The sequence below is a fragment of the Lissotriton vulgaris genome, chromosome 1_1, assembly GCF_964263255.1.
Source record: "Lissotriton vulgaris chromosome 1_1, aLisVul1.2, whole genome shotgun sequence".
Classification (NCBI taxonomy): Eukaryota; Metazoa; Chordata; class Amphibia; order Caudata; family Salamandridae; genus Lissotriton; species Lissotriton vulgaris.
Window position 1 is genome coordinate 310,564,770 of NC_141685.1, and position 12,860 is coordinate 310,577,629.

The 12,860-nt window shown below is 42.1% G+C and overlaps 1 protein-coding gene across 1 annotated transcript in view; it reads right to left on the reverse strand.

The window, feature by feature from the left end:
- LOC147747099 (uncharacterized) overlaps positions 1-9,047 on the reverse strand; it is a 29,571-nt gene extending 20,524 nt beyond the window's left edge. Inside the window, exon 1 of the mRNA XM_086925069.1 lies at positions 8,985-9,047. Coding sequence (XP_086781195.1) covers positions 8,985-9,047 — 63 coding nt within the window. The remainder of the gene's footprint in view (positions 1-8,984) is intronic.
- Between the last annotated feature and the right edge of the window lie 3,813 nt (positions 9,048-12,860).

Below are 12,860 nucleotides of genomic sequence, written 5' to 3' on the forward strand. Positions count from 1 at the left end.
CGTGTATGAAGATTGTATGTACAGAGAGTGTATGTAGTATAGAGGGTGTATGTAGTATAGAGTGTGTATGTAGTATAGAGGGTGTATGTACTACAGCGGGTCTATGTACAGATAGCATTGTACAGATAGCATTGTACAGAGAGCGTAGTCCAGAGAGCGTAGTCCAGAGAGCATTGTACAGAGTGTGGTACAGAGAGTTTAATACAGAGAGCATAATACAGAGATCATAATAGAGAGTGTATTTGGGGGCCTTTAAGTTTTGCTGTTCTTTAGACAGTGAGTGTCGTTATGTGTTGCTCAGAACAACCAAAGCACAGACCCAGCACATACCGAACTCTGAAAATAGCTGTAGATATGTAAAGGCCATTTTGCTCTGACCCTCTCTGAAAGAAGTTTCTCAGTACTCCTTTGAACGGTACGTATGTTTTTTTTAGTTTACTAATTTTTTGGAAAAGGTATATTTTCGTATTTCTAGGTCCAACATCGCCCGTGCATCTCACTGCAGCGATGTGCACCACTATTCACTGAGTTGTTCAGATCCGCGGCTCTTTTGCAGTTTGAGGTAAGCTATCTTTTCTTTTGCAATAATCTTATTTTTTTTTTGTCTTTTTGTAGATCCAACATGGCCCGTGGCGTCTCCCTGCAGCCGTGTGCACCACTGTGCACGAAGCTGTTGAGACGGGTATGTATGTTGTTGTTTTCGTTCAGAGGTAAGCCATGTTTGTTTTTTTAGGCTAATCTTATGTTTGTTATCTTTTTTGTAGGTCCAACATGGCCCGTGGTGTCTTCCTGCAGCGATATGCACTACTGTGCATGAAGTTGTTTCGATATGCTGTTTTTGTACAGTTTGTGAAAAGTTATCTTTTCAATTTGGCTAATGTTATGTTTATTCTCTCTAGATCTCTGTACAACGCTCTCTGCACTATGCTTTTTGCCTTATGCTCTGAGCACCACAGTGGAGGGATGATGCAGTGAGAAGTTGATGAGAGTGCAGCAGTGAAGGGACAATGCAATGGGTAGCTGAGCAGAGAGTGCATTAGTGAATGTACGGTGCAGGGAGAAGGTGAGTAGAGAGTGCATTATTGAAAGGACGGTGCAAAGAGAAGCAGAGGAGCGATTGCAGCATTGAAGGCATGGTGGAAGGAGAGGTTGAGGATGTCAAGCGTACTCTACAACAAAGTATTGAAATGTGCTAGAAAGTGTGTAATAAATTAAAGAGAGCATAATGCTGAGCGAGTAATATAGGAAGTGTGTACAGAGAGTATGTAAAGAGATTGTGTGTTACAGAGAGTGTGGTACAGAGAGTATGGTACAGAGAGTGTGTTAAAGAGTGTATGTACAGAGTGTATGTACAGAGTGTATGTACAGAGTGTATGTACAGAGTGTTATATAGTACAGAGGGTGTATGTAGTACAGAGGGTGTATGTAGTACAGAGGGTGTATGTAGTACAGAGGGTGTATGTAGTACAGAGGGTGTATGTAGTACAGAGGGTGAGCGTAAGAGACAGAGCGCCAGACAGAGAGTGCCAAACAGAGAGTGCCAGACAGAGAGCGCCAGACAGAATGTATAGAAAGTGAAAAGATGTGAAAAAGTTGGCAATGCCTCACGTAAGCAACCCAATTGGAGTTTGCAGATTGGTTCTCACCTGCACTCACTTTATCATCATCAGCGATTGCCAACTTATAGTGCACCATACTCTCTGCATTATACTTTTTGCATCATGCTCTCTGCACCAGTCCTCTGCACCACGCTTTCTGCACCACGCTTTATGCACCACGCTTTATGCACCACGCTTCCTGCACCACGCTTTCTGTACCATGTTCTTTGCAACACACTCTCTGAACTACTCTTACAATGTAGTACAGAGAATGTGGTACAGAGAGCGTAATACAGAGAGTGTCATGCAGAGAGCGTAATGCAGAGAGCGTAATGCACAGAGCGTAATGCACAGAGCGTAATGCAGAGAGCGTAATGCAGAGAGCGTAATGCAGAGAGCATAATACACAGAGCATAATACACAGAGAGTAAGAAACAGAGAGTAAGAAACAGAGAGTAAGAAACAGAGAGTAAGAAACAGAGAGTAAGAAACAGAGAGTAAGAAACAGAGAGTAAGAAACAGAGTAAGAAACACAGTAAGAAACAGAGAGTAAGAAACAGAGCGTAAGAAACTGAGAGTAAGAAACAGAGTAAGAAACAGAGTAAGAAACAGAGTAAGAAACAGAGTAAGAAACCGAGTAAGAAACAGAGCGTAAGAAAAGGTCGTAAGGAACAGAGTTTAAGAAACAAAGAGCGCAAGATAGAGACCATAACACAGAGAGCTTAACACAGAAAGCATAATACATAAAGCATAGATAACAGAGCGTGATATATATATAATGTGTAACAGAGTATATGTTAGAGAGCGTGTATAAACAGTGTGCTAAACAGAGTGTAAGAAACAGAGAGCGTAAGACAGAGCATAACACATAGAGCATAACACAGAGAGTATAATACAGAGAGCATAGATAACAGAGCGTAATACATATCATGTGTATCAGAGTGTGTTTTAGAGATTGTGTATGAAGATTGTATGTACAGAGAGTGTATGTAGTATAGAGGGTGTATGTAGTATAGAGTGTGTATGTAGTATAGAGGGTGTATGTACTACAGCGGGTCTATGTACAGATAGCATTGTACAGATAGCATTGTACAGAGAGCGTAGTCAAGAGAGCGTAGTCCAGAGAGCGTAGTCCAGAGAGCGTAGTCTCGAGAGCATTGTACAGAGAGTGTGGTACAGAGAGTTTAATACAGAGAGCATAATACAGAGATCATAATAGAGAGTGTATTTGGGGGCCTTTAAGTTTTGCTGTTCTTTAGACAGTGAGTGTCGTTATGTGTTGCTCAGAACAACAAAAGCACAGACCCAGCACATACCGAACTCTGAAAATGGCTGTAGATATGTAAAGGCCATTTTGCTCTGACCCTCTCTGAAAGAAGTTGCTTAGTACTCCTTTGAACGGTATGTATGTTTTTTGTTTCTTTTCAAATTTATTTGGAAAAGGTATATTTTCGTTTTTCTAGGTCCAACATCGCCCGTGCATCTCCCTGCAGCGATGTGCACCACTATTCACTGAGTTGTTCTGATCCGCGGCTCTTTTGCAGATTGAGGTGAGCTATCTTTTCAATTTTAATAATCTTATGTTTCTTATCTTTTTTGTAGGTCCAAGATGGCCCGTGGCGTCTTCCTGCAGCGATGTGCACCGCTGTGCACGGAGCGCTTCAGACGGGTATGTATGTTGCTGTTGTTTCCGTGTAAAAGTAAGCCATTTAGTTTTTTTAGGCTAATCTTATGTTTTTTATCTCATTTGTAGGTCCAACATGGCCCGTGGTGTCTTCCTGCAGCGATATGCACTACTGTGCATGAAGTTGTTTCAATATGCTGTTTTTGTACAGTTTGTGAAAAGTTATCTTTTCAATTTGGCTAATGTTATCTTTATTCTCTCTAGATCTCTGTACAACGCTCTCTGCACTATGCTCTTTGCCTTATGCTCTGAGCACCACAGTGGAGGGATGATGCAGTGAGAAGTTGATGAGAGTGCAGCAGTGAAGGGACAATGCAATGGGTAGCTGAGCAGAGAGTGCATTAGTGAATGTACGGTGCAGGGAGAAGGTGAGTAGAGAGTGCATTATTGAAAGGACGGTGCAAAGAGAAGCAGAGGAGCGATTGCAGCATTGAAGGGACGGTGGAAGGAGAGGTTGAGGATGTCAAACGTACTCTACAACAAAGTATTGAAATGTGCTAGAAAGTGTGTAATAAATTAAAGAGAGCATAATGCTGAGCGAGTAATATAGGAAGTGTGTATAGAGAGTATGTAAAGAGATTGTGTATTACAGAGAGTGTGGTACAGAGAGTATGGTACAGAGAGTGTGTTAAAGAGTGTATGTACAGAGTGTATGTACAGAGTGTATGTACAGAGTGTATGTACAGAGTGTATGTACAGAGTGTATGTACAGAGTGTTATGTAGTACAGAGGGTGTATGTAGTAGAGGGTGTATGTAGTACAGAGGGTGTATGTAGTACAGAGGGTGTATGTAGTACAGAGGGTGAGCGTAAGAGACAGAGCGCCAGACAGAGAGCGCCAAAGAGAGAGCGCCAGACAGAGAGCGCCAGACAGAGAGCGCCAGACAGAGAGCGCCAGACAGAGCGCCAGACAGAATGTATAGAAAGTGAAAAGATGTGAAAAAGTTGGCAATGCCTCAGGTAAGCAACCCAATTGGAGTTTGCAGATTGGTTCTCACCTGCACTCACTTTATCATCATCAGCGATTGCCAACTTATAGTGCACCATACTCTCTGCATTATACTTTTTGCATCATGCTCTCTGCACCAGACTCTCTGCACCACGCTTTATGCACCACGCTTTATGCACCACGCTTTATGCACCACGCTTTATGCACCACGCTTCCTGCACCACGCTTTCTGTACCATGTTCTTTGCAACACACTCTCTGAACTACTCTTACAATGTAGTACAGAGAATGTGGTACAGAGAGCGTAATACAGAGAGTGTCATGCAGAGAGCGTAATGCACAGAGCGTAATGCACAGAGCGTAATGCACAGAGCGTAATGCACAGAGCGTAATGCACAGAGCGTAATGCACAGAGCGTAATGCACAGAGCGTAATGCACAGAGCGTAATGCACAGAGCGTAATACACAGAGCGTAATACACAGAGAGTAAGAAACAGAGAGTAAGAAACAGAGAGTAAGAAACAGAGCGTAAGAAACAGAGCGTAAGAAACTGAGAGTAAGAAACAGAGAAAGAAACAGAGTAAGAAACAGAGTAAGAAACAGAGCGTACGAAAAGGGCGTAAGGAACAGAGTGTAAGAACCAAAGAGCGCAAGATAGAGACCATAACACAGAGAGCCTAACACAGAAAGCATGATACATAAAGCATAGATAACAGAGCGTGATATATATATAATGTGTAACAGAGTATATGTTAGAGAGCGTGTATAAACAGTGTGCTAAACAGAGTGTAAGAAACAGAGAGCGTAAAACAGAGAGCGTAAGACAGAGCATAACACATAGAGCATAACACAGAGAGTATAATACAGAGAGCATAGATAACAGAGCGTAATACATATCAAGTGTATCAGCAGTGAGTGATGGTGCAGTGGATAAATCAGAGGTGCAGCCTGGATGCGGGGGTCTGAGCAGAGAGGGCAACAGTGAAGAGACCGTGCAGGGAGAGGCTGAGGAGAGAGTGCAACAGTGAGTGATGGTGCAGTGGATGAGTCAGACGTGCTGGCTGGATGCGGGAGTCTGAGCAGAGAGGGCAGCAGTGAAAGGACCGTGCAGGGAGAGGCTGAGGAGAGAGTGCAACAGTGAAGGGACCGTGCAGGGAGAGGCTGAGGAGAGAGTGCAACAGTGAGTGATGGTGCAGTGGATGAGTCATGGGTGCAGCCTTGATGAGGGGGTCTGAGCAGAGAGGGCTTCAGTGAAGGGACCGTGCAGGGAGAGGCTGAGGAGAGAGTGCAACAGTGAAGGGACCGTGCAGGGAGAGGCTGAGGAGAGAGTGCAACAGTGAGTGATGGTGCAGTGGATGAGTCATGGGTGCAGCCTTGATGAGGGGGTCTGAGCAGAGAGGGCTTCAGTGAAGGGACCGTGCAGGGAGAGGCTGAGGAGAGAGTGCAACAGTGAGTGACGGTGCAGTGGATGAGTCAGACGTGCTGGCTGGATGCGGGAGTCTGAGCAGAGAGGGCAGCAGTGAAAGGACCGTGCAGGGAGAGGCTGAGGAGAGAGTGCAACAGTGAAGGGACCGTGCAGGGAGAGGCTGAGGAGAGAGTGCAACAGTGAGTGATGGTGCAGTGGATGAGTCATGGGTGCAGCTTTGATGAGGGGGTCTGAGCAGAGAGGGCTTCAGTGAAGGGACCGTGCAGGGAGAGGCTGAGGAGAGAGTGCAACAGTGAAGGGACCGTGCAGGAAGAAACTGAGGAGAGAATGAAGAGATGTTGCAGTAAGAGGCAGAAGAGAGAGTGCAGCATTGAAGGGATGATCCAGTGAGACGTTGAGGAGAGTATGCATGGAGAGGCTGAGGAGCGATTGCAGCAGTGAAGGGACGGTGGAGGGAGAGGTTGAGGATGTCAAATGTACTAAACAAAGTATTGAAATGTGCTCGAGCGTGCGTGGTCCGTCACAAACGAGACACGATTTGGTGTGCAATCTGTTGACAAACGGATTGTAATAATGCGCTATTACTTTACTAATATTATTACTTTCGGCTCATTTCCAAAAGTTTACCCAGCATGTCACAGAGTTAGACTACTGAATACAAATGGGCATTTTTACAGGAAGAGCAGTTGTTTCGCACAAGAGAATGTCATCTGTTTGTTAAAGTAAAAGTTACCCCAGGACACTGATGATGACAGACGGCACACGAGGAGACGGGTGCTTTACGTAGAGTCCGGGGTTACAGCATGCCCCCTCCCGCTCTCCCCAGCTACGCGACAGGGCTCTTTCCCGCATGGCTATTTACTGTTAATGCTTTTACAAACAAAGTAAAAGTTACCCCAGGACACTGATGATGACAGACGGCACACGAGGAGACGGGTGCTTTACGTAGAGTCCGGGGTTACAGCATGCCCCCTCCCGCTCTCCACAGCTACGCGACAGGGCTCTTTCCCGCATGGCTATTTACTGTTAATGCTTTTACAAACAAAGTAAAAGTTACCCCAGGACACTGATGATGACAGACGGCACACGAGGAGACGGGTGCTTTACGTAGAGTCCGGGGTTACAGCATGCCCCCTCCCGCTCTCCACAGCTACGCGACAGGGCTCTTTGCCGCATGGCTATTTACTGTTAATGCTTTTACAAACACTGATAGTACTCTTTATGGAGTTGCTAAAAATGATAAGATCTTTAAAATACACTCATTTCTTACACTGCAGCTACTAAAGAACATGAGATATGGCAAAAGTTGCACTATTTACTGTTAATGCTTTTACAAACACTGATAGTACTCTTTATGGAGTTGCTACAAATGATAAGATCTTTAAAATACACTCATTTCTTACACTGCAGCTACTAAAGAACATGAGATATGGCAAAAGTTGCATGATGTTGAAAGTTTCCCGACAAAAAATATTCTAAAATGCTTTAAAGTGTTTATTAAAAAGCCATGTGCACGTAAATTTTAGAAGTAAAAGTTATAAAATTTATACAAATATACTAATTGAATTATTTATTGTAAATAAATTTAAAACGTTAAAAGTAAAGCATTCTCTTATTCTTAATGAAAGCAGTTACTTACAGTTTTTAGTTAGAGATCGATCAGCTCTCGAAGTATACCGTCGGGCTTTTTCCCAAGAACTGTCCCGAAAGTCCGCTCGTCTGTTTTAAATAGTGCGAAAGCTAAAAAAAGTGTCGTTGCTTGAATTAAATAACAAAAGAAACCACATGTAGTGTTGAAAAACAGCAAATAGGTAAGATGTTGCCCTGTAGCCGTAAGTTAATGTTTGGGTGCGGTGCTTCCTTCGAGCAAACAAAGGACTGTCTGGCAAGAAGTGTATTCCATTGTGAGTGCAGAGGTGCGAATTCTGTGTTAAGTATACGCGAAGGCCTGTCAGTTGCTTGAATTAAATACCAAAAGAAGACCACATGTAGTGTTGACGTTGCCCTGTAGCCGTATGTTAATGTTTGGGTGCGGTGCTTCCTTGTAGCAAACAAAGGACAGTCTGGAAAGAAGTGTATCTTATTGCGAGTCAAGATGTGGCAATTACATGTGAATTGAGTGTGAACGCGCGCGGATGCAAGAGACAGGTCCCACCCTCCCAAAAGAATTAAAGTGGCACCAAGTAGTCTGGGCAGTTACTACAAAGTCGTGCGTGCATTAAAACCAATACGCAAGTGCAGTGTAAAATTTAATAAAATAAAAACGCAGTTGCATGCAAGCGTGTTAACAAAACGTTAACGTAAACTTGCAAGCATAACAGTAGGCATATAATTTGAAACAGTAGCTCACAAATTAATGATACTACAAATTGTGGCAAAATATTTTTCTTTTATATTACTAATATGGCGCTCTGCACCTAACCTGTCAATCGTAGCAGTAAATTCAGTGAACTGTAGAAATTAGACAATCGTTACACAAATAAAACATGAACAGTGCATAAATGTATTAAAATATATCACTTACCTGTCGATCGTAGCAGCACAGTCAGTGGGGTGTATAAATCAGAGAAACACAAACAGAACATGGACAGTGCATACATATACATTTTTAAAAACAAGAGGTAAAGATCATAAAACATCAGCTACTTAAGGCAAAACTAGTACAGGACCCGAATACCAGGACGACATCGCGCAAACATCAGTGAAGATATCGGGAAATTACGTTAACGTGAAAAAGGGAGACGCCACGAGCCATGTTGGACCTTGAAAAAAAAAATTTAAAAACAAGAGGCAAAGATCAGAAAACATCAGATACTTAAGGCAAAACTAGAGTACAGGACCCGAATACCAGGACGACACCTGCGCAAACTTCAGTGAAGATATCGTGAAATTACATACATACCTGTCTGCAGGGACACGCCACGGACCATGTGGAACCTACAAAAGACAGAAAAAAAATAAGATTACTACAATAGAAAAGATAGCTGACCTCAAACTGCAAATAAGCCTCGAATAGGAACTACTACGTGCACAGCGGTGCACATCGCTGCAGGGTGACGTCACGGGCCATGTTGGACCTAGAAAAAAGATAAAATAATATTAGCCTACAAACAAAGTAAACCTTGTTTACCTGTAAAGGAAAACAGTACATCTAACTAAAAATATTTAAAACATTACATCAACAGACAAAAGTTGCTCTCTTAGTCTCGACGGAAACATAAGATGAACCGTAAAAAACAAACAAACCTGGCTTACCTGTAAATGAAAACCGTACATGTAACACAAAATAATTAATACATTACATCAACAGACTAAAGTTGCTCGCTTACCTGTAGAACTTTCCAGACGAGATCGGGAAATGACGTTAACGGGAATAAACGTGCCCCGCCCATGCCGTATTAAAATCAAGTACTCCCCCTATTCAATTATTAATAGCACTTTCGTCAAACAAATAAAAAATGTAAAGATCGGAAACATTTTTTTTACAAATTAAATGACAGCTATTAGGCAATACAATAAATAACAATATCATAAAAAAAGGGAGATAAAAATATTTTTAAAGAAATAACTTACTTTTCTGTCGCAGGAGCCGCGGGTCGGAACCACTCCGTGCACAGCGGTGCACATCGCTGCAGGAAGACGCCACGGGCCATGTTGGACCTACAAAAAAGATAAGAAACATAATATTAGGCAAAATAAACAAAATGGCTTACTTTTACACGGAAACAACAGCAACATACATACCCGTCTGAACAGCTTCGTCCACAGTGGTGCAATCGGCTGCAGGGAAACGCCACGGGCCTTGTTGGACCTACAAAAAAGATAAGAAACATAAGATTATTAAAATTGAAAAGATAGCTCACCTCAATCTGCAAAAGAGCCGCGGGTCGGAACCACTCCGTGCACAGCGGTGCACATCGCTGCAGGAAGACGCCACGGGCCATGTTGGACCTACAAAAAAGATAAGAAACATAAGATTATTAACATTGAAAAGATAGCTCACCTCAATCTGCAAAAGAGCCGCGGGTCGGAACCACTCCGTGCACAGCGGTGCACATCGCTGCAGGAAGACACCACGGGCCATGTTGGACCTACAAAAAACATAAGAAACATAAGATTATTAACATTGAAAAGATAGCTCACCTCAATCTGCAAAAGAGCCGCGGGTCGGAACCACTCCGTGCACAGCGGTGCACATCGCTGCAGGAAGACACCACGGGCCATGTTGGACCTACAAAAAAGATAAGAAACATAAGATTAGCCTAAAGAAACAAAATGGCTTACTTTTACACGGAAAAAAAGCAACATACATACCCGTCTGAAGCGCTCCGTGCACAGCGGTGCACATCGCTGCAGGAAGACGCCACGGGCCATGTTGGACCTACAAAAAAGATAAGAAACATAACATTATTAAAATTGAAAAGATAGCTCACCTCAATCAGCAAAAGAGCCGCGGGTCGGAACCACTCCGTGCACAGCGGTGCACATCGCTGCAGGAAGACGCCACGGGCCATGTTGGACCTACAAAAGAGATAAGAAACATAAGATTAGCCTAAAGAAACAAAATGGCTTACTTTTACACGGAAAAAAAAGCAACATACATACCCGTCTGAAGCGCTCCGTGCACAGCGGTGCACATCGCTGCAGGAAGACGCCACGGGCCATGTTGGACCTACAAAAAAGATAAGAAACATAAGATTATTGAAATTGAATAGATAGCTCACCTCAATCTGCAAAAGAGCCGCGGGTCGGAACCACTCCGTGCACTGCGGTGCACATCGCTGCAGGAAGACGCCACGGGCATGTTGGACCTACAAAAAAGATAAGAAACATAACTTTAGCCTAAATAAACAAAATGGCTTACATTAAGACGCCCATGTTGGACCTACAAAAAAGATAAGAAACATAACATTAGCCTAAATAAACAAAATGGCTTACTTTTACACGGAAACAACAGCAACATACATACCCGTCTGAACAGCTTCGTCCACAGTGGTGCAATCGGCTGCAGGGAAACGCCACGGGCCTTGTTGGACCTACAAAAAAGATAAGAAACATAAGATTATTAAAATTGAAAAGATAGCTCACCTCAATCTGCAAACGAGCCGCGGGTCGGAACCACTCCGTGCACAGCGGTGCACATCGCTGCAGGAAGACGCCACGGGCCATGTTGGACCTACAAAAAAGATAAGAAACATAAGATTAGCCTAAAAAAACAAAATGGCTTACTTTTACACGGAAACAACAGCATTTTATGTCGCAGGAGCCTCAGATCGAAACAGCAGGGCGACGCCACCGGCCATGTTAGACCTAGAAAAAAGAAAAGAAACATAACATTAGCCTAAAAAAACAAACCTGGCTTACTTGTAAAGGAAAACAACAACAATATACATTGACCATGTTAGACCTAAACATAAGAGAAAAAACATAACATTAGCTACAATACAAAGATGCCTTACTTGGATCCTAAAAAAAACAAAAACATACATACCTGTCTGCAGGGAGACGCCACGGACCATGTGGAACCTACAAAAGACAGAAACAAACATAAGATTATTGCAATAGAAAAGATAGCTGACCTCAAACTGCAAAAGAGCCTCGGATCGGAACAACTCCGTGCACAGCGGTGCACATCCCTGCAGGGTGACGTCACGGGCCATGTAGGACCGAGAAAAAAGAAAAAAAACATAAAATTAGCCTAAAAAAACTAAACCTGGGTTACCTGTAAAGGAAAACAGTACACCTAACTAAAAATATGTTAAACATGACATCAGACAAAAGTTGTTCTCTTACCTGTAGGACTTTCGAGAAGATATCAGGAAATGACGTTAACGCAACGTGCCACGCCCATGCCGTATTAAAATCAAGTACTCCCCGTATACATTTATTAATCGCACTTTCGTCAAACAAATAAAGTAGAAATATCGCAAAAACATTTTTACCAAATGAAATAACAGTTATCATTTAATACAATAAATAACACACAATATAATGAAAAGGTAGATACAAATATTTCTAAAGAAATAACGTACCTGTAATAACGTACCTGTATGTCGCAGGAGCCTCGGATCGGAATTACTCCGTACTTACCGGTGCACATGGCTGCAGGAAGAATCCAGGGACCATGTTAAACATAGAAAAAAGAAAAGAAACATAAGATTAGCCTAAGAAACAAAAACTGGTTTACCTGTAAAGGAAAACAACAATAACATACATCAACCATGTTATACCTAAACATAAGAGAAAAAACATAACATTAGCTACTATAAAAAGATGCCTTACTTGGATCCTAAACAAAAAAAAAAATACATACCTGTCTGAAAAACTGCGTGCGGCTGCAGGGAGTCTCGACGGACCATGTTGGAGCTAGAAAAAAGATAAGAAACATAAGATGAGCTAAAAAAAATAAAACATGGCTTACCTGTAAATGGAAACGGTAGATGTAACAATAAATAATTAATACATTACATCAACAGACAAAAGTTGCTCGCTTAGTCTCGACGGAAACATAAGATGAACCGTAAAAAACAAACAAACCTGGCTTACCTGTAAATGAAAACCGTAGATGTAACAATAAATAATTAATACATTACATCAACAGACAAAAGTTGCTCGCTTACCTGTAGAACTTTCCAGACGAGATCGGGAAATGACGTTAACGTGAATAAACGTGCCCCGCCCATGCCGTATTAAAATCAAGTACTCCCCCTATTCAATTATTAATAGCACTTTCGTCAAACAAATAAAAAATGTAAATATCGCAAACATTTTTTTTAACAAATTAAATGACAGGTATTAGGCAATACAATAAATAACAATATCATAAAAAAAGGGAGATAAAAATATTATTAAAGAAATAACGTACTTTTCTGTCGCAGGAGCCTACATCAACAGACAAAAGTTGCTCGCTTACCTGTAGAATTTTCCAGACGAGATCGGGAAATGACGTTAACGTGAATAAACGTGCCCCGCCCATGCCGTATTAAAAGCAAGTACTCCCCCTATTCAATTATTAATAGCACTTTCGTCAAACAAATCAAAAATGTAAATATCGCAAACATTTTTTGTAACAAATTAAATGACAGGTATTAGGAAATACAATAAATAACAATATCATAAAAAAAAGGGAGATAAAAATATTATTAAAGAAATAACGTACTTTTCTGTCGCAGGAGCCGCGGGTCGGAACCACTCCGTGCACAGCG